The 27,340-nt window shown below is 45.0% G+C and overlaps 1 protein-coding gene across 1 annotated transcript; it reads left to right on the top strand.

Moving 5' to 3' along the window:
- The first annotated feature begins 780 nt into the window (after window positions 1–780).
- On the top strand, window positions 781–27,340 carry LOC115652251 (kyphoscoliosis peptidase-like). Its single transcript, XM_030564058.1, is given in 8 exon segments — window positions 781–931; window positions 3,862–3,902; window positions 6,767–7,558; window positions 10,472–10,589; window positions 10,837–10,954; window positions 11,425–11,616; window positions 15,304–15,494; window positions 25,133–27,340. Coding segments are annotated over 6 exon segments (2,565 nt in total). The 5' UTR covers window positions 781–931; window positions 3,862–3,902; window positions 6,767–6,928; the 3' UTR covers window positions 26,449–27,340.

The raw sequence follows: 27,340 nt of genomic DNA, 5'->3' as shown, positions 1-27,340 counted from the left end.
GGATCTGATAGCTGTTTCAGCTACCTGAAGGTGGGTTCCAAAGAGGATGGAGCTAGACTGTTTTCAGTGATGACAGATGACAGAACAAGGAGTAATGGTCTCAAGTTGCAGTGGGGGAGGTCTAGGTTGGATATTAGGAAACACTATTTCGCTAGGAGGGTGGTGAAGCACTGGAATGGGTTACCTGGGGTGGTGGGGGAATCTTCTTCCTTAGAGGTTTTTAAAGCCCTGCTTGACAAAGCCCTGGCTGGGATGATTTAGGTGGGGTTGGTCCTGCTTTGAGTAGGGGGTTGGACTAGATGACCTCCTGAGGTCCCTTCCAACCCTGACATTCTATGATTTTATGAAACTACGTCCCTCCCAGAGTGAATGGAGATTGCTATGAAAATGGGACTCAAAGGAGATATAGGATTTGCAAAGAGAGGCTGTGGAGTGGGGTGGGGGTGGGAGAAAGCAGCATGATCCTCATTTTCAAACCACCTCGAGATAAACAAAACCCCCGTTCATTTTCTTGTTCTCTCCCAGAATGTTTCCCCTCCACAACCCACTTGTTTCTCTCCTTAGTGATTCTAAAGAGCTGGCTGGGGAGAGAAGACAAACACGGCTTTTGCAGGTGCTAGCTGCTGCTATGAAAAGTAGCTTCTCTCTCCCACTAGAATCGCTTTCTATATAAATATGGATATAAATACACTCCGGCCAATTATTCTGCAGAACTCTCAGGCCCTCTGGAGTGCTTGCACCCTGCAAAGCGCCCGCCGTGTTCGCCAATTCTTTGTAGTATTTTTAGCTCAGTTGGCACTGGCAAGGTACAGAGGAGAACAGCCCAGGCCTGATAATAAGCATATAAAAGGGATCTGTGAACCACCAGCATTTGCCTGACCTTGGCAGACGGCAGCGAGACACAGACATGGAGCAACTAGGGACTTGGGAGGTAAGTCAAACTAACTATTGCTATACCTCAGCTTCCACCTACGACTGCAGCATGCTTGTCCATCCTCAAGGGGCAGAACGTGACTATTCAGCACATTGTACTTGAAGAAAAACGGGCAGAGGCCAGACTTGTTCATTGTCATTGACCGAGCGTAGGGCTGGGCTTTCAGGCACTGTTCTATATTTGTTTTCTAAGCTATGTTAGCTGGTGCTGTCATTCGGCTACAAGCTAATTCCCACGGCACCGGGCGTGGATGGCTGCTGCTTGATGTTTCGCATTTCAGCTGGTTTCTTCACTGACCTATCACTCCACACACTAACCTCAAGTGCTCTGCATCCCAGTGGGTCTCTCTTCTGCTCACGGACTGGCCAATGGCCTGGCTGTAACGAGGTGAGACTCACCAGCGTGGTGCCTCCTGTCGGTCCTCCTGGGAATTAGATCTTCGACCCAGGAGCACCCTTTGCAGGCCAGTGTCTTGGATGCCGCTGGCCCCCATGTCCTTCCTGGCCCCTAGTGCCCCTTCTGCTGGGGTTCTGCCTCCTGCAGTACCCTGTGGTGTCTCTGAGTCTCCCCTCCCCGGGGAACCCCCAACCTCCTATCCTCACTTTGCCTCAGTCTTTGGCTACTGCCTGTCACCATCTAGTCCCCGTTCCCTAGGGCAGACTGCAGTGTATGCCACTCGTCATCGGCAAGGAGGGTTTGGACCTGCTGCCTCTGCCTACCCTTGAGCTGCCCTGTTGCAGCCCCAGTACCTTTTCAGCCCTTAAAAAGGCCTGCAGCTCATCTGGCCTTTCCCCAGCCCTGTTCCACTTTAGGTACGTGGTTCAGTGTCCCAGCAGCCAAGCCCTTCTCCAATCAGCCTTTCCCCAGCTACAGCTCTCTGCAGGGCTGTTTTTAACCCCTCCGGGCAGGAGCAGGTTGACAACCCCGCTACACTGCCCCATCCCAGAGCTCACCAGTACTCCACAGGCAGACAACTATCGAGAGATGGCAGGGGCTCTGCCTCCTTGCTTGAGCTATGGGAGTGTCTGAAGGTTTTTCCTCTGGCTATGTACATGTATAAGCTGTCTCAGCTATGACCCATTTGGTGACACAGAGCCGCCCCCTATCACTAACAGCAAATACATCGAGTTGCCCCCTAGCTGCGAGAGGGTTGTTATAGGTTCTCTTTAAGAGACTTTCTAGGCATCGGACTGATTGTCCTGGGAACTGAGTCAAAGAAATGGAAAAGATCTGTAGGTCGTCTCCTTTCTCTCCCAGCGATACAGCTGTTTCTCAAAGGCCTTGTTAACCCCCAGCCTGAGCAGCAGCAGTGAAAGTTTTCCCAACACGGCCCCAGAAACATGGTTTGGTTCTGATTTCTGGGGCAAGAGTCTGAGCCATTTCCAGCCTCCTGGGAGGGCTGCCTGTAAGGGAGCCAACTAGTGCTGCTTGGGGCGGTTAGTCTTTGAGAGATGGACACTGGTGTCTCTCCACACTGGCTAGATGCCCCAAGGCACATTGCAAAGCCATTCTAGCTCTGCGATTCCTTTACCTACAAGCAAGGCTATTGCCTGAGCATCAAGACTGAGCCTCTGGCTGTGAACCAAAAGATAACGCAGATGGCGTTTCCACCCTATTGAAGGGGAGGAGGTTTGCCGGAGTTATTTTTCAAATTCGAATAGCAGCACGGCCCCTTAGAACCCACCCTTATCTCCAGAGATGAGGGCATGTCTCTCGCAACAGAGTTCTTATTTCATACCAGTATTTCAGTTTTATTCCATTCCCAGAAAGACCGTTTGCAGTGCCTGGTTTAATGTGCAGCTGCACAGTGGGTGTAGAAAGAGGCGATCCTGGAGGCTGCCAGCCTGCCAAAGGCAATGGGGCTACAGCAGGTCACTTGTCAAGAACGAGGTTGCATGTCACTCTCCCACAGCCGCTAACATAAATGGTCCCACCAGTTAGAATGGTTTCTTGCATGCAGCACATTCTCCTTGTTACATGCTCGCTGGAACAAATGCTTTTCATGCAGCACATTGGGGGCACCTGAACACTGCATTCACCAGGAACCATGCTGAAGAATCAAAACCAGCAGCTTTTTGTCCCACTTCTGGGAACTAGAGCTGGCCTGGAATTTTTCAACTCAACTATTTTTTATTTCGGGCAGAAAATGAAAATTTATTGAAACCAAAACTTTTTGCAGAAATGTATCGGCTGGGGAAAAAACTTTTGTTGGGAGGCTTCTTGGGTCCAGGATAGAATTTCTGATCAAAACAGAGAGACAGTGACAGAGAGCGAGAGGGTTAGGATACTTGCTGGGCTACTGTGGGATGGGATGGTCTGTCTGTAGCTTCTGAATTTTTGGTTCAAAACCTGTTTTGGCTTTTTTCTTTTTAAACTTTCAAAATAAAAGTGAAGTAAAATTTGGAACAAAGCATTTGGCAACAATAATTTGAAAAGGCTCAATTGAAATCTCTTGTCGCTCTCTCTTTTTAATTGAAACAGTTACATTTGGTTCAAATTTGTGAAATGTTTCAATCAATCTGAATCTGCCTTTTTGGGTGAAAAAGTTCTGTCTGAAAAATTTCGCAACACTAGGTTGATCTGTCAGTCTGTTTTTTTTCCACATTTTTTTTTTTTAAAAAGGGTCTCATTTTTGTTCTGCATTGGAACAAAACCAAATTCTGAAATCTTCACATTTTTGGCAAAACAGAATTCTTGTTTTCCGGCCGGCCCTACTGGGAACCAGTGACAAAGCTGGTGGAAGGCACAATTCATCTAACAGGAAGGAATCCCTGCAATTCTTGCTACTGGCTTGCTGGCTGTGCAAGTACAGAATGATATCATTTCACAATGACAGCACTCCAGTGTCTTCCAGGTCAGCCTAGGGACTATACAAAGTAGATAAGAACAAGAATGTTACTCATATAATTCTAATTCCTTCTTCTCAGGGGGACTGATCCTATGAAAAGTAGAGTGTCCTCAGTGAGAGGTAAGGATGCTCAGCACCTAGTTATTTATTATTTGTATTATCATAGCACCTAAAGGTCCCAACCCAAGATCAAGGCTCCATTGTTCCATGCACTGCACAAATGCATAGTGAGAGGGCTGGTCTTCACTAGATGAGGGGATCGATCTAAGATACGTAACTTCAGCTATGTGAATAATGTAGCTGAAGTCGAAGTATCTTAGACCAAGTTACCTACCGTCCTCACGGCGGGGGATCGACGTCCGCGGCTCCCACTGTCGACTCCGCTACCGCCATTCGCATTGGTGGAGTTCCGGAGTCGACAGGAGCGCGTTCGGGGATCGATATATCGAGTCTAGATGAGACACGATATATCGATCTCTGAGAAATCGATTGCTACCCCCCGATACGGTCGGTAGTGAAGACGTACCCAGAGAGAAAGACAGACCTTGCTCTAAAGAGCTTACAGTCTAACCAGACAAGCCAAGATCATGCAGCAGAGCTGGGATTAGAACCCAGTCCTAGGCCAGTGCTTTACCCACCAAACCACACTGCCACCTCTACCTTGTGGGAAGAAGTCAAGAGAGAGCAAGTTGAGAAAGACTGGGCTTATTTTGCTGTGATTTTGCTGCCAAGTTGAGAGCTGGCAATTGACACGGTACCTGCTAGCTAGCCCAGGCCAAGGTTTCAGAAGTGGGCTCTCTTTCTCACTCATCAACCTGCACACCAAACCTGTATTTCCAGGCACTAGCTGGTATCCGTGCATACAGACTGCACCACTAGCTACCTGCGTTCACACTAGAAATGGGCAACTTGTACATCCCAACAGGTGAGCATGAAAAATGTGCCTGTGTACATTTAGAAGCTGGGTTGCAGCCAGCTTTAGAGTCCTAAAGTAAATGTAGAACATGTGGTGTCTTCAGGCTGTGGAGTCAACCCATAAGGTGAATGGTTCTGCCCTTGGCAAACCCTCTAAGAGGTTGCATCATAGAGAGCTACCCAGAGGATCACATATGGAACAGTTACTATAAAGCACTTCCATAGGCAAGAGGGCGACTAGCTAATAAATTGGCAGCTACTATGAGAATGGTGGGGAAATACCCTACTAACATGTAAGGGGATTCTTAATTGCTGAGATATGCGCATTGAAAGGGCTGAAAGAAGGTGTAAATCACACCCATTTGGACTCCTCTGGGAGCTCACATTTTCTGCCCTTGGCCCAGTTCATGCACAGGTAAATCAAGTGTAAGGGACAGCGTTGTATCCTCCAGGAGGGTATTAGATTATTATTTATATTGCACTAACACTAGGACAGGTGTCACTCATTACTGGTGTCTCCCATCTGGTGGTGGGATGCAGTCTGCGTGCGCCCTGCTTATCAGAGCAGCAGAAATCCAGACAGGGAGCAACCTGATTCTCTCCCAGCGGAGCTAAGGGGAAGTCTTTCCTTGGCCAAACCAGTAGGAGCTGCACCAAACTTGGCTCACATGCAAGACCCTCTTTGCAAGTCTTGCAGTGATGGCCAGCCACCTCCATCACCCACCAATGGAGCTGCCTTGGCATACAGGGGAAAGAATCGCCCCTTTAAAGCAGACTGCCAGGTAGCACAGAGATGACTGACGTGTAGCTTCACTGGAAGAGTTAGGCAAGAGTTAGAGAAGTTGCTGAAAATCCACTCTGCCTCTGCATGCAAGAAGCCGAAGGGATCCAGCGTGTGACATTTCTGGGCCACTCTATAAGTGGTTCACAGCACGACATGCTATTTGCAATTCATGAACAGTCGTTTTATTTATTAAAAAACAGAAGCAAACCAACCTAATAAAAACAAGCACTTTGCAGCCTTCTCCAGTCACGGAGGGAAGTAGGGCTGGGGAAATAGTGGATTTTTCATTTCACTGTCAAAACTATACAAAAAAATTGTTTTGGGTCAAACTGAAAATGAGATTTTTCAGCATTTTTGGTGAATTGAAGAGCTGGAAAAAAATAATGTGGGTTTGATTCAGTTTTGTCAAAATGAAACCAAGCAAAACGTTTTGTTTCTATTTTGACAATTTTAAATGGTTTTTGACTCTTAATAAAATGGAAAGATGTTTTGAAAGGAAAAGAATGGAAAAATCAAAATGTTCCATCTCAAAAGTGTCAGACTTTGTTTCAGAATTCTTTTTTTCCCCACAAACAAATCTGGCAAAACTGACATGAATTCGCAAAATATTTTGGTGTCACTGAACCAGCATGTTTCGCTGAACATTTTTTCCCCTGGCACCACTGGGAAGGAACATGTTCTGGGAGGGCTTCCCTGTCTATGTTTTAACCCACCTATCCTGTAAGTCTAGGGTCAGGCCTTTCATTCCATTCCACAACCCACACCCCTTTCCCCCATCAGCCTTAAGCAGTGACAGAAAACAAAACCAACATATTAAACCAAAATGTGATGGCACAAGAGGTAATGCTGTTCTACAGGTAACAAGTAGCTTAATGAAACTGAAGGCAACAAATCAACTTTTATGGGCTAATTTTGACACCTGGGCGCCAAAATACCCATTTCAGGCACTCAAGCGTTAATTGCATGGAGTACTGGCTTGGCTCATCCCCAGCTCCGACACAGTGGGATGTACAAAATTATTATTCTAATATTACAAAGGGGAAACAGACACAATTATGCCCACAAACTCATATGGAGACACTGTCAAAGCTAGAAATAGATCCCAGCCCTGTACAGGAGCCACAACACTCAAGCTTAAATACCTCTATCAATTTCCCTTTGACTCTTCCTTCCCAGCTAAATTTCCCTGGTTTGACATCCTTAAAAAATATCCTGTGCCTGGAAATAGCTTTGCAATAGAATGTACATGGGTGATTCTAACACACCTTTGCTCTTCTGTTACCAGCGGGAATCTACAGTGCTGTGGATTGCAGCTCCAAACCATCAGATACAGAGTCACTCTACTTACAACACACAGGCTCTGAAGGAAGGGGAGGCAGAGCAAATATTTCTTTTGAACAGGAGTTTCTACCTTTCCCTCACAGACTCCACCGGACCATCTGCGCAAATGAAGATGGACTGCGACCATGGCAAGTAATCCAAACCCCAGGGTGTCAAAGTGAGCAAATCAGTTTCCACCATTTGCTCTTCCTCGAGTAATGCCAACTGCCACGAAAGCCACCCCATCCAAGGCCCTGCGAGACGAGCTCAGGGTAGGAACCACAGTGAAAAACTGGCCCCATCCCCAGATATCATGTCAGCTGCTTCTAGAAAGAGTCAAATGTCAGACTTCTATAATGGCAATGTGGCCCGGGGGTGCCCCTCTGATGCTTCAGAGGAGCTCCACCAAAGGGTTGCCAAGGAGAGCCGGCAGAATGGGGAGACCACTCCGAAGGAAACCATGGCAACAAAGAGAATAGCCAATGCCCCCAAGGATTCCCCCATCAAGCGTACTTTCCTGTTTGGGGCAAACAAAATTGACAATGGCAGCAAGGTGACCCTGAAGAAATCTACCATCCATAAGCCGCCTGAGAAGGGTTGTTCTCCGCTAGCTGTTTACAGAGAAGGGATGGCTGGCCTGAGAGGAGAGAGGCAGGCATGGTCCAGCGTGACCCAGAGAAAGAAAAGGCGAGACCTTTTCCCAGACTCAAAGGTTTTCAGCCACATAGATGCTCATGTTCTGCGTGTGAGCGAGCAGGTAGGTATTGTAGGCACAAGCTTCCTCCAAAGTCTATATAGATATTGTTAATGAGAAACCAGCCTTTTAATGCTTTGGCTAATGATGAGCCTGCTTTTTGCCTTATGAGTTGAGACAAAAATCACAGCGAGAGGCTGCTGTTGGCATGAACAAATGGCTTTCCTCTCCAGCAAGATTAAAAGACGAGCCAAGGCCAAGGTGTGTAAAAGCCCTTATTGCTAGCAGGTTCTTTTACTGAGGCAGCTACATAAATTGCATTGAATTGGTGAAGTATGCACAAGTATGAGCTTTGGTTAGTAGAGACAAGTAGAATTGAAATTGTAAGCGAAGATTACACAAAGAGGAGAATAAATATAACCCCCTGAATCATACATCTGTACAGATAAACACCACCCCACCCCCCAACTCAATATACTTACAGCCATGCACATATTTACAACTTTATGGTGGTCATCGGAGACAAAGATGAAAAAAATAGCAAATGGACATCACCGCAAGACAGCTTGTTCATATTCCACCGTTCGATTGTCCCTGGTGTCCCAACTAGGGGTTGGTCTGACCATCTTTTTCATACACATTTTCCTTATATCCCTCCCACATCTAGGATAATATTTGATTTAGGTCTCAGCCGTCTGCCCATGTTTAGTATTGCGGGGGACCGTAATCAGGGGTAGGACTGCTAATGTAAGCTATTTGCGTCACTTCATTTCCAATAGTTTTGATACGTGAATGTGTCTTCTCTGTGGTTACATGTACCAAAATAAATCAATCCCCTAGAAGTGTTATTTCAAGCTTAAGATGCCCTTTTGTGATTTACTTGTTTAATCACAAGATGCATATTGTCAACTGTTATAGCCCTAGATCACGCACTTCAGGCTAACTGTCTAGGCCTCATGCTTTGCAAAGCCTTTAACAAATCTTTGTACATTTGCTTTCCATGTTAAAATGTGTTAAGATAGTAAAATTAGTAGAGCTGTAATTTAATATGCATTAACACTAGCTATAATTTAAGTGTGCAGCCTAAAATCAGGTCAGTGTTACAGGTCAACAGGTGCCCAACCTGAGACACCTCAGAAGGGCCTATAAACCAGAAAACACAGAGTACTCTAAAAACGAGGTCCCTTTTAAGGTGTCAGGTGAGGCACCCAAAGCCAGCCACATCAGGAAATCTTGGTCCCAGTTGACCTGAGCCAAGAAGAGTCTCCATTAGAGACGTGTAGTCAGGCTCATACTGTATTTCGTAGCTCATGCCATGACTTAAGTCTGGGTCAGAGCTTAAGAAAATCCTATGTGATAAAATAAGGAAGGAAAAAGTTGTGCTTAGGTAGCTGGGGCTTGAGAGTCAGTGTCTGTCTCATCCAGGAAAGAGAGAACGAGAAAAAAAGAGAGAGAGAGCACCAGAGACAACCATAGGGTCTGTCTGTGTCTAGCAGCTGTAATAAAGAATCCCTTTTCTACCCGATACACCCGAGTCCTGCTCGTTCTCAACCATGAAGCATTCTACTGGGTCCTCTTTCCAGGCCAACCACTGGACAGACAACCAGAAGCCAACAAACACTAAACTGGGTATAAGATTCAAGCCAGCTCCCTGGTACATCTTACCACATGAGGTTTAGAGAATGGTGCTCTAGAAGGTTTAAAGTTTAACTGCAGTTGTGCAATGATACATGTTTGACTGTGTAAGAGGTCCAGGGACTGGCATACAAACAAATTAAAATTATGCTCTATTACCTACACTAAACACCACCAGGTTAGCCTCAAGACCCCATAATGTGTCAAAGATCCAACAGTCTAATTGAAGACCTTTTGTTACTTACTCACCAAAGGTTAAGTAGAGAGAAGGCAAAAGTTCAATTATTTACTCGGCGCTGAAAGTAATTGCTCTCCCTGTTCTGAAGAAATCTGTCATTCATACCCAGCTGCAGGCTAACATTGCTTGGGATTTGGAGGCAATTAATTTTGTCTCCATGCAAGCTTGGCTTCAGGACCATGGAGATTACCTCGTATGCTAAAACGCAGCTTGGGAAAGGTGGAGGCAACAGTAAAAAAACCACTAAAGGCACCCCTGGGAACAGAGTTATACAAACCACCCACCTGCTTATTTAAAATATGGAATGTACTGCAATCTGGTGCACTTTGTCATTTTCGCCTTTCCGGAATTATTATTGTGAATGCTGACAATAGTACACTGCAGCTGTGCGTGGGTCCAGTGCGTTCTGCGTGTGTGGATCACAACTGTTCAATGGCACAGGTCTTCCCTGGGGTCAGGAACTGCCTCCACCTCTCCCCACATGCCAGCCTAGCTGACAGCTCCCCAGAATGAGCTTCTCTCCGCAAGCGACCCAACAGGGACCCCTTGAACTTTAAACTCAAAGCCAAATCAGGGAGCTGGGGGCAGCACCGTTAACCTCAGCAGAGCTATTTACACACATAAGGGTTTCTTCTGTGACTAAGGGTTTGTGGGGGGTTGGGAGGAGGGAACCCAGTCACTCAATCCAGAGTGGTCAAATGGAGCCACTGGCCCTGGTTACCTAGCACCTAGAAACTGTGGCCCAGATTCTCAGCTGGGCCCAGTATCCACAGGCATGATCAGGAGCAGGGACTGCCTAGGAACTGCTTGCAGGTGCCCATTTCTGGGATCTGTTCCTAGCCAGGTCCGGCCCAAGTATAGTTGAGAGCAACCTTGGGGCTGCTCCATGCCATTTGGTGACTCACTTCTGCTGTGTGAATTCCCAGACAGCAAGTTCTAACCATATTTTGACCCTTTCACACCATGGGAGGATGCAAAGGGACCAGTACTTACAAGCGAGTCTGGCCCTACCGTGAGCACCACACAAAATGACAGATAGACAGACATTAATGTATCTCGTGATAGACATTCAAGTTGCTCCCATAAAATCCTGTCCTCGCCAGATAAAATCAAAGCCAGCTTTGCCATCAGTCCAGACCATTGTTCAGCTGATTACTGACGAGGCCCGAAGCAAGCTGGAGACAGTGCGAGCAATATGGCTGTGGCTGTGTCACAATATCCGTGAGTACGTTTTTCATTCAGCTTGACTCATAGTAGGGTGATTTGTCTAGATTGAGGAGGATGGTCATTAGGAACTAATCTAGGGTTTGGGAGCCCCAGGCTTGATTCCCCTGCTTCATCAGAAAATTTGCTAGTGGTACCCCAATTTACACCAGCTGAGGATCTGTCCAAGGTTTTACCAATTCTTTCATTTGGGGAGTTGCCAACGCCTCTGGATAATGGTTGTGGTTTCATTTCCTCCTCTTAGGCTATGATGTGGATGGCTTCTTAGGGTTATCTCAGAAGATCCATACCCCAGAACAGGTCCTGCAGACTGGAAGAGGCGTGTGCTCCGGTTATGCCCATTTATGCCAAGAAATGTGCAGGTATAAATTAACCTTGGTCTTACCTTCCCACCAACACTGTGAGAATGGCTGGCACTCCTGGGCAAAATGTGCTACGTGTTTATTTCCATGCTACGTTGCAACCATTCACAGGGTGCCCTGCTCTCTCCTGGAGACTTGACTTTTGTTCTTTCTTGTTTCTGTCACTCTCTTATTCCAAAATAAAAGCCATTCTGTCTGAATGAACCATGACCTAGGCAAAGAACAAAGAAAGAATTGGGAAGGACATTGCTGATCTTCATAGCCAGCAAGCTCCACTAAGGGGCTATTAAAGCAATGGAGGTGCCCTGAGCTCAAGAGCAAGAACATGGACCATAAACATCCTGAAAAGGAGATTACAGAAGTCTGAGCTATCACGTCATCTGAGTGGCCAGCAGTTAATTAAGCGCCAACTCTGAGAGGTTTCCAGCCTAATTTGTGTTTTCCTACCATGAATGTTTCCATCCTTACAGGGAGGCAGGTTTGAGCTGCGTTGAAGTGTCGGGCTATGGAAGAGGTACTGGATACCAACAAGGGCAAAAACGCCAACAAAAGAAATCCAACCACATGTGGAACGCAGTTCAGCTGGATGGGCAGTGGTACCTGCTGGATGCATGCTGGGGAGCAGGCACTGTGGATGTGGAGAAGAGATTGTTTATACCCAGGTGAGACACCGACCCCTCCACAACCTCTCGTTTCTCATTTCCAAACATAAAGAAATCCACTTTTTTCTGATGTGACTAAATTAGCCGTTCTCAGTCTCTCTGTACTGTGACTCCATGCTACAACAGAAAAAAGGTTCAGGGTCCTCACCCTCCTTCTCATCTAGTCCTCAAGAAAGAGCTGATAACTGCAAATCCCTGAAACCTGAACACAGACCCCACCCCCCAGGATCACCAGGCCCCCATGGTTGAGACCCCATGGCCTAGAACATTGGAGAGACACTTCAATAAATGTAAATCAGTAACTCCAATTCAGCAGCCACCCAGGCTCATTCTATGGTGATCTGTGGGTTACAGCAGGAAATTGGGAATCAGTTTTTCTGGATGCTATCCCTGCCTCACCTTGCCCACATAACTTCCTACACCATTCTGCAAAGAGAATCATGAACTAGATCCCATGGCATTCAAAACAATGGACATTTTGCAACTGATCTGAACAGAAGGAGAATCAAACCCTAAATGGGGACAGTCTGGGATAGCATATAGAGGTGGATTCATTTTGGAATCCATCTCTAAGCCGCTAAAGTAGATGAACCCAGTTTCCTCCTTCCACCCACAAAAAGCTCTCCTAAAACAGATGTTGCATGCATTGATTTGCACCCCCTGGTTAGAGTGCCTCATGGACCTAAATACTTAGAGATTTGATCCAAGGCCTATTGAAATCAAAGGGAGTTGCCACATTGATTTCAATGAGATTTGGATCAAGCCAGAGGTGGGAGCATGCATATTGTGTGTGTGTGTGTGTGTGTGTGAATATATTATATATACACACACACACACACACACACACACACCACATTTTGAAACACAATTTTGAGCATCTGACAGGTGAAAATCTGAAGAGTTAGCACCAAAATGCATGTTTTTATTGAAAATGCAGTTTTAAAAGTCATGTGTTTTGTAAATACAGATTTTTAAAGAATAGTCAAATACCATCTTTTCTCCCACCATTAGTTTTTGATTAAAAATGTGTCAGCATTTAAGTAATTAATCTCTGGTTCCACAGCCATTTCATTATTATGAGGGTCTAGACAGAATTACTGGAGGTTTCTCAGCCCATTCTGACTAAGTAAATAATGATTGAGTCAAAATTATTCATCAAATTTTATAACAACATTCTATTAGATGTTAGAAACGACTTTTTTTACTCTAATGCTGCATAATGAAGGCATTGTGCCATTACTAATTGGCAATTCTTTTACTTGGAACAACTTTTTAAAAGTATCAGCTTGTTTTTGAAGAGTGGAGAGGGAAAGAATGGAATAGACAGCTGTTGTCTGGGGGAACAGGCAAATAACTGCTTCCTCTGGGTCTAGTCCAAAGCTCACTGAAAGCAGTAGGCATTGGTCCAGTTAGTTAAGTCCTGATGAACCTATTCTGTACGGTGATGAGTGCCCTCAGCTCATGTTGAAGTCAATGGAAGTAGAGGGCCCTCAGCAAATCACAGGATCAGACCCTAACCTGAGCGCTAAGCCCACTTTGCTCTTTAATACTGATTCCCAATCTACTGCTGTGACTCTCAAGTCACAGTAGAATGAGTCAAGGTGGCTGAGGTATGGGTGTTATTGTTTATCTGCTTCTCCTTCTACCAAAGCATAACCAGATCCAATGGCCATCCAGCTTCAACTTCCAAATTCAAACCAGAAATCAGGGGCACATTTTTAACAGCGAGGACGATCAACCGTTGGAATGACTTATAACCAAGATGAGATGTCTTACTAAAATATCTGATCAAGCACAACCATAAGTAGTGGGGCTTGTTGTAGGTATCACTGGATAAAATTCAATGCCATGTATTGTGCAGGAGGTCAGAATGGATGACCATAAATGGTCTCTTCTGGCTTGGGATCTATGCATATTGCTTTCAGCACTAGGCTTCTCAATATGGGTATAATTATCCATGAGAAAATTTAGGCTGCAAGTCAGAAGAAGGTTTCTAACCATCAGAAGAGTGAGGTTCTGGAGCAACCCCCCAATAGGAGGAATGTGAGCAAAAAATCTAAGTGGTTTAAGATGGAGCTTGGTACATTTATGAATGAGATCATGTGAAGGGGTTGCCTGCATAGGAGGGAACTGGACTCAGTGGCCCAGGAGGTCCCTTCCAATCCCATGTTCTTAGTACTAGAAAGATACAGACAAAACTTGTGTTGGGAGAGCAGCAACACAAATGACTCAGCAACTAGAAGAACTGGTTTGTTGAGGAAAAATTAAAGGAACAAAAACACACAGAGCATGGTTGAGTGACAACAATTCATCATCATCATGTTCCTATTATGCCTCTGGCGTTTAGGCAGTGACGTTCCTCCACTCCTGCCTGTTTCTGGCAAGTCTTTCAATGGTTCCCCAGCAGTGCTTCAGGTTTTTCAGCTCGGCTTCCACAGCTCTTTGCCATGTTGTTTTTGAGCAGCCTCATTTTCTCTTGCCTTCAGGTGTCCATCTTGTTACTACTCTGGTGATGGAACCAGTTTCCATCCAAAGCACATGACCGATCCATCTCCAGCACTTCCTGGCAGTTACGGTGCTTGGATCCCCTTGGCTGTGCTGTGTCAATAGATCTTGGTTTGAGATTGTTCTGGGCCAAAAGATACGGAGAGTTTTTCTGAGGCAGGTTATATGGAATGAAGACAGTTTGGAAATGTCATACTCTCTCATTCCCCAGCATTCTGTACTATCAAGTAATGTTGAAAGTACGCAGCTCTGATAAATCTTGAGTTTGGTTTTGGTGTTGTTTTTGATGATTTCCAGACTGTATTTAAGCTCTTGAAGGTGTTCCTGGCTTTACTGATTTTGTTCCAGATGTCTTGGCTTGTCCCACCAACCCGGCTACGTTGGAGTGCACCAGTACTCTATCTGTACTGGTGATGGTGAGGCAATATTAAAGATCATGATATCTGTTTTATTGTATTTGATTTTCGGTCCAATTTGCTGGTTGAATGCATTCAGTCGAGTTGTTTTTTCTTTTCAATTAAGCAGGAGGATAGCTGCTTCAATACTCGAAGGGTGATAAAACCCTAAACGGAGAGGAATTGTTTAGGGTAGTTCAAGGAGGTAAGGGAAAAATGTTCCAGACAGTGAGATCTTATAGACTATGGAAGAAAATATCATAGCCCCCACCTGCCCAGTCCCTACTGTACTGTCCCAGGGAACTGAACGAGATGACTTCATGAGCCCCTAGGTGACTCTCACATGGATGATTCCATGGTATTATACTTAGCCAAGGTAAAATAAAGATTTTATTAGACCTGCAAAGATTTTTCAGAGTTAACATACCAGATGGGTGTGAAAGGCAATCTGCAGCTGAGGCCAAAGATCAGAAATTCTAGTGGAGCCTCTGGAGAGAGCTTCTGGAGGAAATGGGTTCAGAATGATGAAGAAATGAAAGGCCAAAGCCCTGGATTCTGAATTTAAGCCCAGGAAGCAGCATGATCCTGCACACGTTCCAAAAATGACATTACATGTCTGTGCGCTAAACCCGAGGCTGCATTCACCCCTTGTTTAAGCAGATCCAACTCTCCTCAAGTCCATAGTGCTGTATCCTCGGACTTCAGTGCTGGAGGAGAGGTCTGGGATATGAACGCTTGCAGTGTCCTCATGTTGTGGCCTGGTTTGATGACTTCTTCTTTCTTGCAGATATGATGACTTCTTCTTTCTACCTGACCCTGAGGATTTCATTGAGACCCACTGGCCTGATGAGCCAGAATGGCAGCTTGTGCAGCCGCATGTCTCGCTGGAAGACTTTGAACAGAGAGTTTTTAAAACGTCAGAGTTTTTCAAACTGCAGCTGTCCCTTCTCTCTCCAAACCGCTCCCTTCTCAAAACAGGTAAATGCAAAGCAAGGACCTCCATTTACAGCCATTGACTCCTGGATCCTGATTATAAGGTGATAGCTTTTTGCAGATAGCGGCCCCAATTCAGGAACGGGGCCCAAGCTTGTCCTTAACTTTAAGCACATGCATACGTCACATTGAAACCAATGAGTCTTAAGCAAGCGCTTAAGTGTTTTCTGAATCAGAAGCATTGTCAGGTACAGTGACTGGAGAACTTGGAGTGAAGATTCCTGAACTGTACTTAACCTGGGCATGTCATTTAATCCCTTCTGTGCCTCAGTTTCCCCATCTCTAAAGTAGGTACAATACTACTTCCCTATCTCACAGTACAAATACATTCTACTTAACTGTTTGTAGATAGCTGTAAGATCTCTGAAACATCATTTCAGTGTTCACAAAGCACTCTGCTATAGGCAGCAGCGTAACAAAAAAGTGGGACAGGAGTTTTCTTTCTTCTAACATTGCTGGTGCAGTGAGATTACAATATAAAGCATGATTGAAACATTCCTGTCCTATTTCTTGAGGAAGAAGGGTTTTTGCCCAATCAGTGGTAGTTTTATAGCTTTCTGGGTCAGATACAATATGACCTTTACCTGCCTGAGAATCCTTTGTGTCGCTAGTTAGCTTTTCCAATGGCCATCATCCTTGGCAGTCAGTCAGGTTTTTCTGCCGTTTAGTTTATCAGCAGGGAAGGCTTCTAGGGAAAAGTAATCTTAGAAATTACTACAGGGCTTAAGAAACTGTTCTGAAGAATCAGTGGATTGCTAACAAAACACAGCGTAAAGCTTTTGATCAAGAGGAGTCATTTACCCAGAAATCCAAGTCACGCCATATTTCAGGAGGTCTGGACTTTGCTGATAGTGTTGAATCAAAGATGGAAGATATAGCCCTCCTTCCCCTGGCCCCCACAGCACTTTACAAGTAATGAAGCCCCATAACATCCCTGTGGGGTAAGCATTTGTTACAACTCCCCATAAGTGTTTGGCCAAGGCCAAACAGCCAGTCAGTGGCAAAGATGGGACCAGAACCCAGAATTTTTGCATTTCAGTCTCCTGCTCAAACCACCAGACAGGCTCCCTTCCCTACTTGAGTTATGTATTGTTCAAATACAAAATTAACCTATGCATAGATATGTATTATACGTATGCATACAGAACCCAAGCATGAGTTATCCATTCTTTCCATTGTAAGCATTTACATAATTACATAATTTCATAATCATGCGCTAACTCATCTGACTAACAGTTGGGTTCAGTTCAATTCTGCCACCTCTACTCATGTTACGTAATTCATTACCATGCAACCAGGCCTAGCATTCATAGGAATGAGCAGAATCCAGCTTTCTGAGACACTTTGAAGACGTCCTTGTGTTAATACAAATCGATGTGTACAGTGGACTACCAAGTTAACTTTAGTTAAGGTTTATATAAAGTCAGGAAGAAAAGCATGGTTACAAAACTCTCCCAGATATTTCACCATGAGGCATATAATTTACAGAGCTAGTCAAAATTTCTCTACTAAAACATTTTCCTGCTGAAAAATGGAGTTTCACAGAAAAAGTTTTTCACAGGAAAACATTGTTTTTGATTAAATGTTGTAGGTTTTCACTGGGGAAATGTCAAGACAAAAGGAAAGGAAACAGTTATTTTATATAAAAATTGAAAATTTTGTTTGGTTTGGTTTGGTTTTTGAAAAAAATATTTTCAAATTGGAAAATTGCAACTTTTTGATTTTTCCTTTCTCCCAACTTTACCACCACTGAATGCAACAGAATGAAGGAGGTTAAGTAAAAATCCCCAGGGAAAGGAAACTATATCCTTTTTTTGTCATCCCCTGCCCTTTTCCCACTCTAACTTTTGAAAAGGTCTTCATTGTTTAAAAAGTTAGAAAAATTAAATGCTAACTTTGCTAATCGGCAAAGTTTCAAAAGTTGAGTGCATTGTTAAAGGTTGCAGAGTGGCAGAATTTCATTTTTCCCTTTTCTGCTTTCTAACTTCTCCAAAGTTAGATAAGTTTGGAAAAATTAGAGTGGAAAATGAAGAATGAAAATGTGTGCACGCACGTGGGGAGAGGGGGGGAAGATAGGATGGAGGAGAGCTCCTAAATATCATTCTATTGGCTTCAGTGAGAGAAAAGGAAGAGAAGAGAGGAAAAGTAAAAATGTCAAAATTCTGTTAGCATTCAAAACTTTGAGCTGAAATCAAAACATTTTGAAGTAGAAATTTCTTTTTTATTTCACATTTTCCCCATTAAACATCAGAACATTTGAAACATGTTTTTTATAAGGATACAAATGGGGTGAGTGACCAACTCTAGTAAAATAAGTACTAAAATTATGCTCAGCAACCAGCCCTGCATCATGAATACGTTTAAAAGCCAAATTGTGAGGCACACCTTAAAGAGGTCTCCATTTTATGCATGTGCAAAGTTATAAGTATAAAAAATGGAGGCTAGTGTCTGAAAATTTATTCTTAAGAATCTAAAACAATGTCAGTGCAAAAGCGTGTGAGGTGTCTACTACAAAAACCGCCCATTTCTCCCTATTAGTTTCAACATCCATGACCAATATTGTCACATGTCACTATTAGTTTGCCTCCATATTTGGGTACCCAGCTTGAGATACCTTGAAGGGACCTGACACTCCGAAAATACTGAGCATCCACCCTTTACATATCATGTCCTTTTAATTCCTATTGTTATTTTGCACCAGGAGTAACAGAACAGAATTTGGCCCTGTGAATTTAACCTTTTCCTGTACTAAGTCAGTTAAGTGGCAGATGCCTTAGATACAATAGCAGAGAAAGAATTTTTTTAAACAACATTTTGAGAAATTAAAAACATGCCTGCACTTTATGGGAGGTGTTTTCCTGAGCAATCCAACACACACACTGAATATCTGTAGTGTTACCCTAGGTTTTGCTGAACCCAAATCTCTTGGTAACTTTACTCTTTGTGAGTAGGGTTGCCACCTGTCTAATCGCACAAACCCAAATATGCTTGCCCTGGCCCCTACCCCACCCCTGCTCACTCCAGCCCCTCTCCCTCCATCACTCGCTCTCCCCCCAATCTCACTCACTTTCACCAGTTGGGGCAAAGGGTTGGAGCCAAGGGGTTCGGAATATGGGAGAGGGCTCTGGGCTGAGCCTGGGGCAGGGGCTTGGGGTGCAGGATCTGGGAGGGATTTGGGTGTGGGACGGTGCTCAGGGTTGGGGCAGATGGCTCGGGGTATGGGCTCCGGGAGGGAGTTTGAGTGTGGGAGGGAGTTCCCATCTGGGGCAGAGGTTCAGGGCAGAGGGTTTGTGTTGTGGGCTCTGGGAGGGAGCTCAGGGCTGAGGCAGGGGGTTGGGGTGCAGGATGGTGTTCAGGGTGTGGACTCTGGGAGGGAGTTTGGATGTGGGAAAGGGTTCTGACCTGGGGCAGGAGGGTTGGGGTGTGGGCTCCAGGAGGGAATTTGGGTGCGGGAGCGGGCTTAGGGTTGGGACGGGGGTTGGGGTGCAGGAGGCGGCTCAGGGCTGTGGCAGGGGGTTGGGATGCAGGAGGAGGCTCAAAGCTGTGGCAGGGGATTGGGGTGTGGGAGGGCCGAGCGGTGCTTATCTCAGGCAGCTCCTGGAAGCAGCAGCATGTCCGGTAGCAGCTCCTAGGCTCACGGGTGGTCAGGTGGCTCTTCACCTTGCCCCTGCCTGCAAGCACCGCCCCTGCAGCTCCCACTGACCACGGTTCCCCGTTCCCAGCCAATGAGAGCTGTGGAGTCAGCGCTCAGGGTGGGGCAGCACACAGAGCCCCCCTGGCTGCGCCTCCTCCTAGGAGCTGCTGCCAGACATGTCGCTTCTTCCAGGAGTGGCACAGAATCAGGGCAGGTAGAGAGCCTGCCTTAGCCCTGCTACGCCACCCCACTTTTAGGGGCCTAAAATCTCCCGGATTGGCTTCAGTAGCCTCCGGGAGATCAAGCCCTAGTCTGAGAGACTCACGGCCAATCCGGGAGTGCTGGCAACCTTATTTGTGAGGTGGTGGCAGGAAATAAATCAATTGGGACATGGCCCGTCTGGCCGATAGTTGATGCAAGCAAGCAAACAAAAGTACATTCACTCAAAGCTTCTGCTTTATTTAGTCTCCAGCACTTACACATGTCGCAACAGGTTAGTAGAGCACCTTGCATTAACCCCAAGGATTTGAGGAGGTCTCAGGTGGATGTCTGTAGACTTCCAATGGTCAGCTTTCCATCTGCAGGGAAACTTGAGAGGTGTCCAAGAAACGGCCAAGGTTTTCCAAGTGTTCATGTGTCCACCAACCTCGGTTCTCTTCCTCCGTTAATACCCCAATTGCTAGTATTACATAGGTTAGTCATCAGAAAAACTGCTGAGCAGAAACTAAGTTAAGTGTGGAGTTTTCCAGCCTGTCAGGCAGAGAATTTTCCGTCAGTTAATCAGCTGTATTTCACATAGCAATAGTTACGGTTGGCTGACTTTCTATCTTGCACTACTGTATTCTTCAGCAAAAAGCTCGAGTCAGGAGGGTACAGGATCATGTTTACATCTCATGGTCACTCACTTCCCTCTCTCTGTGTTAGTTTTGCTCAAGTTACACAAATGGCCTTTCTAACTGCTTTCAGCAATGAGTATAACAACTGGTATTCCAGCTGCAGGCAGTGGTCTAGGCTTGTTCCTAGGCTCTGGCCTATCAAAAGAATTCCCCCCTCCTATGGTAGGATAGGGAGTTAAACTACATATATGCAGAAACCGCATTGGAACTCATCTGTGGTTTCACCTGCCTTCTCCTATATAAAGGAATCTTCCGAACACCAATGGAATAAATTCAGTATTCCCCAGATATGTTCAAATGTATCCTTTAATTATCTTTTAGAGTTTCCCTCCCAAAGCAGAATGTGTTGTTCTCTATCTCTCACCATCTTTGGCTTAGTTGAATACAATGTTCTTTTCTTTCTGTCTGTTTAAAGATCCTAATATGATTCAGCCAGCCAGGGCAGCAGCTTAGGAAACTGACGCTGGCCAAATTTAATAACAAGCAAAACTGCAGTTAATAAATTCTGTCATCAGTAAGGTCTCCGACGGAGACTTGCCAGAGGATTATTGTTTGTACTTACTGCATGAGCCAAGTCACAACTTTAACAAATCAAGGCAAAAAAACAAAAAACAAAAGCCAGCCACTTCACACTTTTCACACGTATGTTGAGTAGTTGTGACAAATACCAGAACTCAGGATTTGCACTAAAAATTTCCATTAATTATCTTGATAACAAAAAGCTTCCTTTCATATGAAAAGCTTCTGAATCAAGGACAGATCTCCAACACTATGTTATATTTATATTGTTTGAATGTTTTGAACATCAACAATTTCTTACTTATGTTTCACTAACTTAAAAGCTGTAGTAAATTCTGATGGCAGCTGTATTTAACAGTGGGTTGAATAATCTTTGTATACCCGGGACCACATTCAGCAAAGCACTGCAGCATCTGCTTAACTTTATTCACATGCTTAAATCCCTTTGAGACCAATAGAACACAAGCATGTGTTTCAGCACCTGGCTGTATAGCACTTTGGTAGCCTTCAGGAGTTAAAGGACTTTATAGCCTTGATTCTCTACAGCCTTTCATCTTGTCTCATAATTTACACCTATGCAGAGAAGGGGGTGCAAAATGCGATTAAACCAGGATGTTAGTGTTTAATTGCACAGGGCTAAATAACTGCTGATGGAGTGAAGTGACTTGCCAGTTGCTGGAAGGACTCTGAGAAGTATGTTACGTCAGCAAATTCAAATGATTGCAGCTTGAATTAACTTATGGAACCCGCAAACTTCTAAGCATCAGGGACATCTGGACCCCATCATCCCACACTTCCAAACCCAGAAAACGGATCCTCTTATCCTACAGCCATGGCCAAAGTGTTAAATGCTTTAATTGTTTTAGTTTTCACCAAAAAGGTTAGCCACGATCAGATAACTTACATCAATGTAAATGGAGTAAGCTCTGAGTTTGAATTAGAGAAAGAACATGCTAGGAATTACTTAGACAAGTTAGATATCTTGAAGTCAGCTGGGTCTGACAAAATACATTTTAGAATACTTAAGAAATGCTCTGAAGAGATCTCTGAGCTATTAGTTTTAAGAACTCATGGAGGATGGGAGAAATCCCAGAGGACTGGGAAAGGGCAAACAGAGTGCCAGCCCATAAAAAGAGGAATAAGGACAACTCAGGGAATTATAGAATCATAGACTCATAGATTTTAAGGTCAGAAGGGACCATTATGATCATTTAGTCTGACCTCCTGCACAATGCAGGCCACAGAATCTCACCCACCCACTCCTGTAACAAACCTGTGTCTGAGTCATTGAAGTCCTCAAGTCATGGTTTAAAGACTTTCAATGATCGTAACTGGCAAAATGATCTGAAATAAATAGGATGAAATTCAATAAGCACAAATGCAAGGTACTACACTAAGGAAGGAATAATCAACAGAACAAATACAGAATGGGAAATGACCGGCTAGAAAGGAGTGCTGTTGTAGCCATGTTGGGCCTAAGATATTAGAGAGACAAGGTGGGTGAGGTAATATATTTTATTGGACCGACTTCTCTTGGTGAAAGACAAGCTTTCAAGCTTACACAGAGCTCTTCTTCTGGTCTGGGAACTGTACTCAGAGTGTCACAGCTAAACATAAGGAGGAACAGATTGTTTAGCGTAACTAGTTAACATGTATTCTAAGGGACCATTCAAGGTGATATGGCCCATTAACAACCCTGCAGTCATGGAGCAAAAAAGGGCGGTTAATGGGTTACTGATTGTGATAATAAAGACACGAGATTTATCGCTAAAGCCCATGATAATTTTAATGTCTAGCAAAATTATGAATTTAAATTCCCAGGCTCATCCTTTGAAAGGATTGTGCAGGTTTCCTTTGAGAATGAGGACTGAGAGGTCAGATATGGAGTGATCACTTTGTGGCAAGTGTTTGCCCACAGGTGATGTGGGCTTTTTGTTTTTGTTTATCATTTTTCTGTGAGAGTTCATTTGAGCACACAATGATTGACCAGTTTCACCCACACAGTTGTTATTGTGGCATTTACTGCACTGGATAAGGTACACCGTTGTTGTGATAAACATGTGTAGGATCCAGGGGTCTTGACAGATGTGTTGTTATGGGGTGGCATTCATCATCATAGCAGTGGAGATACGTTTGCAGGTTTTGCATCCATTGTTCTGGCAGGGTCTGGTGCTATTTTGAATTGGTGCATTCTAGTCTGTGGGGAGCTTGCTTCTGATGATGAGTTTGGTGAGACTGGGGGGTTGTTTGAAGACTGGAAGAGAGGGAATGGGAAAGATTTCTTTCAGGATGTGGTCCCCATTGAGTATTGCTTATAATTGTTTCATCGTACACCACCATGTGTGTTCCAGTTGGAGGTGATAAGTAACAACTAGGGGTGTACGGTTGGGTTTTTTTTTTCTTGTATTGAAAAAAGTTTCACTCTGGATATTGGGTGGCCTATTGCATGATCCAATCTACTTCTCAGATCCAGTAACCACCCCAAACACACCGAGAAATCTGTTATCTACAGCCAGGCCCTTAGACACCACAGAACATAGACTCAGACTCAGACTTTAAGGTCAGAAGGGACCATTATGATCATCTAGTCTGACCTTCTGCACAATGCAGGCCACAGAATCTCATCCATCCACTTCAATAACAAACCCCTAACCTATGTCTGAGTTATTTAAGTCCTCAAATTGTGGTTTGAAGACCTCAAGCTGCAGAGAATCCTCCAGCAAGTGACCCATACCCCACGCTGCAGAGGAAGGTGAAAAACCTCCAGGGCCTCTGCCAATCTGCCCTGGAGGAAGATTCCTTTCCGACCCCAAATATGGCAATCAGCTAAACCCTGAGCATGTGGGCAAGACTCACCAGCCAGCACCCATGAAAGCATTCTCTATAGTAACTCAGATCCCACCCCATCTAACACCCCATCACAGACCATTGGGCATACTTACCTGCTGATAATCAAAGATCAATTGCTAAATTAATTGCCAAAATTAGGCTATCCCACCATACCATCCCCTCCATAAACTCATCAAGCTTAGTCTTAAAGCCAGATATGTCTTTTGCCCCCACTACTCCCCTTGGAAGGCTGTTCCAGAACTTCACTCCTCTACTGGTTAGAAACCTTAGTCTAATTTCAAGTCTAAACTTCCTAGTGTCCAGTTTATACCCATTTGTTCATGCTCCTTAACAGACTTAAAACCACCTTCACCAAACATGGACACTCCACCAGAAAAGTAGATCGCATCATGCAACAGGCAGGATGTTCTTAGTGGTCTAGTCTAGTGCATCAGGCAGGCCCAGTGTTTCCACAGAAAACTGAGGCTACCCATGGGCATATGTAAATCCACCTAAAGATTAAAAATGCCAGCAGCTGGGAATACTCTATACCTACCCTTCCCCCCCCACAACCAAAAGGAACATTCACACACAACTTTGCCGCTTAACCCTGTTCCTGTGTTCAAGGAAAGTATCCAAGATGTTTCAAGCACCTCACAGATATACCAGCTGCCTGGGGAGCTATAATTGTATGTTTGTATTGCAGTAGTGCCTTGGAGCCCCAGCATGGACCAGTATTCCATGGTGCGAGGTGCTGTACAAACACACACACACACACACACACACACACACACACACACTATCCATCCTCCTGAAGTTATTTCTCGCATTAATAACGTTTTCTTTCAAAAGATATTCTGCGTCTGCCTTAAAATACAAGATATGCACACGTATCCATGTCAAAAGAAAGTTAAAAAGCCAAACAAGAAAGACTCAGAAAAGGAAAAGTAAGGAACATAGAGGTGTAAATCTAACAAGTCTGCACAACTCCTCTGTGCTGTGCAGCTGAACTCTAAGCTGTATAATCAGAACAAACCTTACCCAGGTCATTCATTAGGTATGGTCTGTGAAACCCCTGCATTTCCCCTCCAGCTAGTTGAGAGCTGCCTCCCAAACAACAGCACACCGGATTTTTCTATATAAGGTGACTCCTCCGCTCCAAAAAAAGGTGGGGGGACTTGTCTGATGACAGTCTGGCTGACTGCTGTAGGATTTTCTCCTGGCTGTGCTGAATTCTCTGAGCTTCCCAGCTGCTATGATAGCAGCACGTCAGATCTGCACCTCCGATTCCTGCAACCAGTGGGAGAGCTACTGTAAAAGTAGTGCTCTGGATGGGACACGGGGTTTGTCACGTAACTCTAATAAGTTCAGGGAACTGCTCCCATCAACAATGGGCACTCAGGAAAGCAACCTAATAATAATGCTAAAAGCACTTTCCATGTGTAGACCTTGAAGTGCTTTACAAGGGAGAGGGGATTTCGTCCCTCCCATCTAACTGGTGTGGAAACAGGGGACTAAGAGGAGAAGTGACTCACCTCTGGCCACTCAGCAAGGGCTGGGTGTAGAACCCAGATTTCCTGACTCCCAGTCCAGTGGTGTATATCCAGACTGCTTCCTATTTTGTCTGCGAACCTGGGTTTTACTGATGTTACTAAAGAAAGAGGCTTTGGGCTGAGAATTAAGTTTACTAGGATGCTCACACTGAACTGTGATCTTAAGTGTTTCACCCCTTCCCCTTCCTACAGAACACGGGGAAACAACGGTGTCTCTGAGGAGTACACATCCAGCAGAATTTAGCTACCATCTCTCCAAGCTCTGTGGCGACGTTAGCCAAGAAGTGTTAGGCACGACTCACGGGATGCTGACGGTGTCTGAGAAGAGCATGACTCTCAAAGTTTTCCCCCCTACTGAGGGCTTGTTTGAGCTGATGGTCTTTGCACGCCCATTTGACGCTCAGAACCCCTATAGCTGGGTGTGTTCCTATCAGATCAAGTGCCTGCAGTCCCATAAGAAAGAACTGCCTGAAAACCCTTTTCATTTCTGGGGCCTCCATCCGAAGGGGAAAGACTTTGGGATCGAGGAGTGCAACTGCGGAGAGGACCTGATTGTTGTTGAAACAGGAACTTTGCTATTGACGCTACAGACATCTAGACCCTTGCTGGCCACATACCAGCTGGTGAATAAAGATCTAGACACCTCCCTGAGCACAAAGTGCCTGGCCTCTCAAGCAGAGGAGGAGAAGCTGAGTTGCCACGTGCTGTGTCCTTTTCTAGGTTACTACAGGCTCTCGGTGTTTGTGAAAGATTTAGGAGGTGACCTGTTCAAAAACGCAGCCAACTTCCTCATTCGTTGCTCTGGTCCCATCAACCAGAACGAGCTCTTCCCCTCTGGCCTCAGCATGCACTGTGGGACAGGGATCAGCACCAGCTGTAGGGGCTTTTCTAACCCCAGCCACCCTGCCCCCATCATCAACACCAACCAGGGTAAGTGCAACATCACGTTCCACACCCAGGCGGACACCGAAGTGGCCGCCATCCTGAGTAAGGACAACGTCACCAACATCAAGTACCCCATGGAGAGATATGTCCTGCTCACCCATCTGGGAAACAAAGTCAGCATCTGTATCCTGCTTCCTGAATCAGGCCTCTACAAAGTAGGGATCTTCAGCAGGAACCAGGACCACAAGGACTTTGCTCACGTCTGCGACTACGTTGTCCGCTGCTTTTCTGAGCCACGGTGGCTTCCGTTCCCCCGAGTGTACAGCACATGGAGGAGAGGCTGCATCCTGCTACAGCCCAGGACAGGAGTGCTCCAGGAACGAAGCTGGATCAGGTTCAGAGTCAAGCTGCCAAAAGCCTACAGAGCTCTCGTGATCGGGCAATCCAGGACTGAACTGCAGCCAACTCGCAGCAAGATCTGGGAGGGGGAGGTGTACACCGGGCTCGCCGGGACTATGCTCAAGCTGGCAGTGAAGTTCAATCAGCATTCCACCAGCATGGATGTCATCCTGTTGTTCAACGTGGAAGGCAGCTCCCCCAGTTCAGAGGGGTCTTCAGGGTAAATGATCCAGAGATACAGGGAAGCTGGAAATGATCAGGAGAGTGATGGAAGCAAGCAAGCAGCTCTCAAAATTGAGGGGCTCTGATAAGAGATACAGAAATAAGTCCAAAATACCTGCACATCAGGTGGATTTGCAGAATTGTACATTGCACATCACTTCCTACAAGATATCCTTAGATGCTTAGAGATGATGCAGCAATTTAATTAGAACCAGAACACTGAAGACTCCTAATAGTCTACATGTGTCGGGGGAAACCTTTGTTCAATGCCTCTCCAGGAAGATTGTTTTACTGCTTATTACCAGATTGAATAATTGTTCAGCATATTTTATTTGACATTTCTTCAAAATCTTGGGAATTAACAGGGTTTTCTTCCTCTTAAGAGCAAAACAAAAACAAACAACAAACTACAACAAAACCTGGACCCAAAAGCATCAGGTGGTAGCAATATTTTTAAACATAAATATGTATAAAGGAAGTTAATCATTTCCTGATGAGGTCTATACTATCAAGGGAGAATGTGTGTCATTTTTTAACTGCTGCTTTAAAATTTCTTCCAGGATCTGAAGAATAGAGTCTACCAGTCCTTCAGTAGCCAGCATGACGTGTAAGTGTTCTGTACATGTGTGTGTGCTGAGGATCTGGAATGAGAGCTGGGAGGCAGTACAGCAATCAGGAAAGCAGTTCCTTGGCCTAGATACATCATATAAATAAACAAACAGCCTGGTCAGAGAAGCAATTATAATCTGACACATGCTAACGGACACCCTCGTAGCAGAGCTAAGAACACTGCACCGGCAGCTTGCTACATATAACAGAATGGATTCTACTAGTCTCATATTCTTCCAGAACACGTGTATCCTTTATAAGCACATGGACACAGAGTAATTACAT

The sequence above is a fragment of the Gopherus evgoodei genome, chromosome 5 (assembly GCF_007399415.2).
Source record: "Gopherus evgoodei ecotype Sinaloan lineage chromosome 5, rGopEvg1_v1.p, whole genome shotgun sequence".
NCBI classification, from domain to species: domain Eukaryota; kingdom Metazoa; phylum Chordata; order Testudines; family Testudinidae; genus Gopherus; species Gopherus evgoodei.
This window is presented reverse-complemented; position numbering and strand designations above follow the sequence as displayed.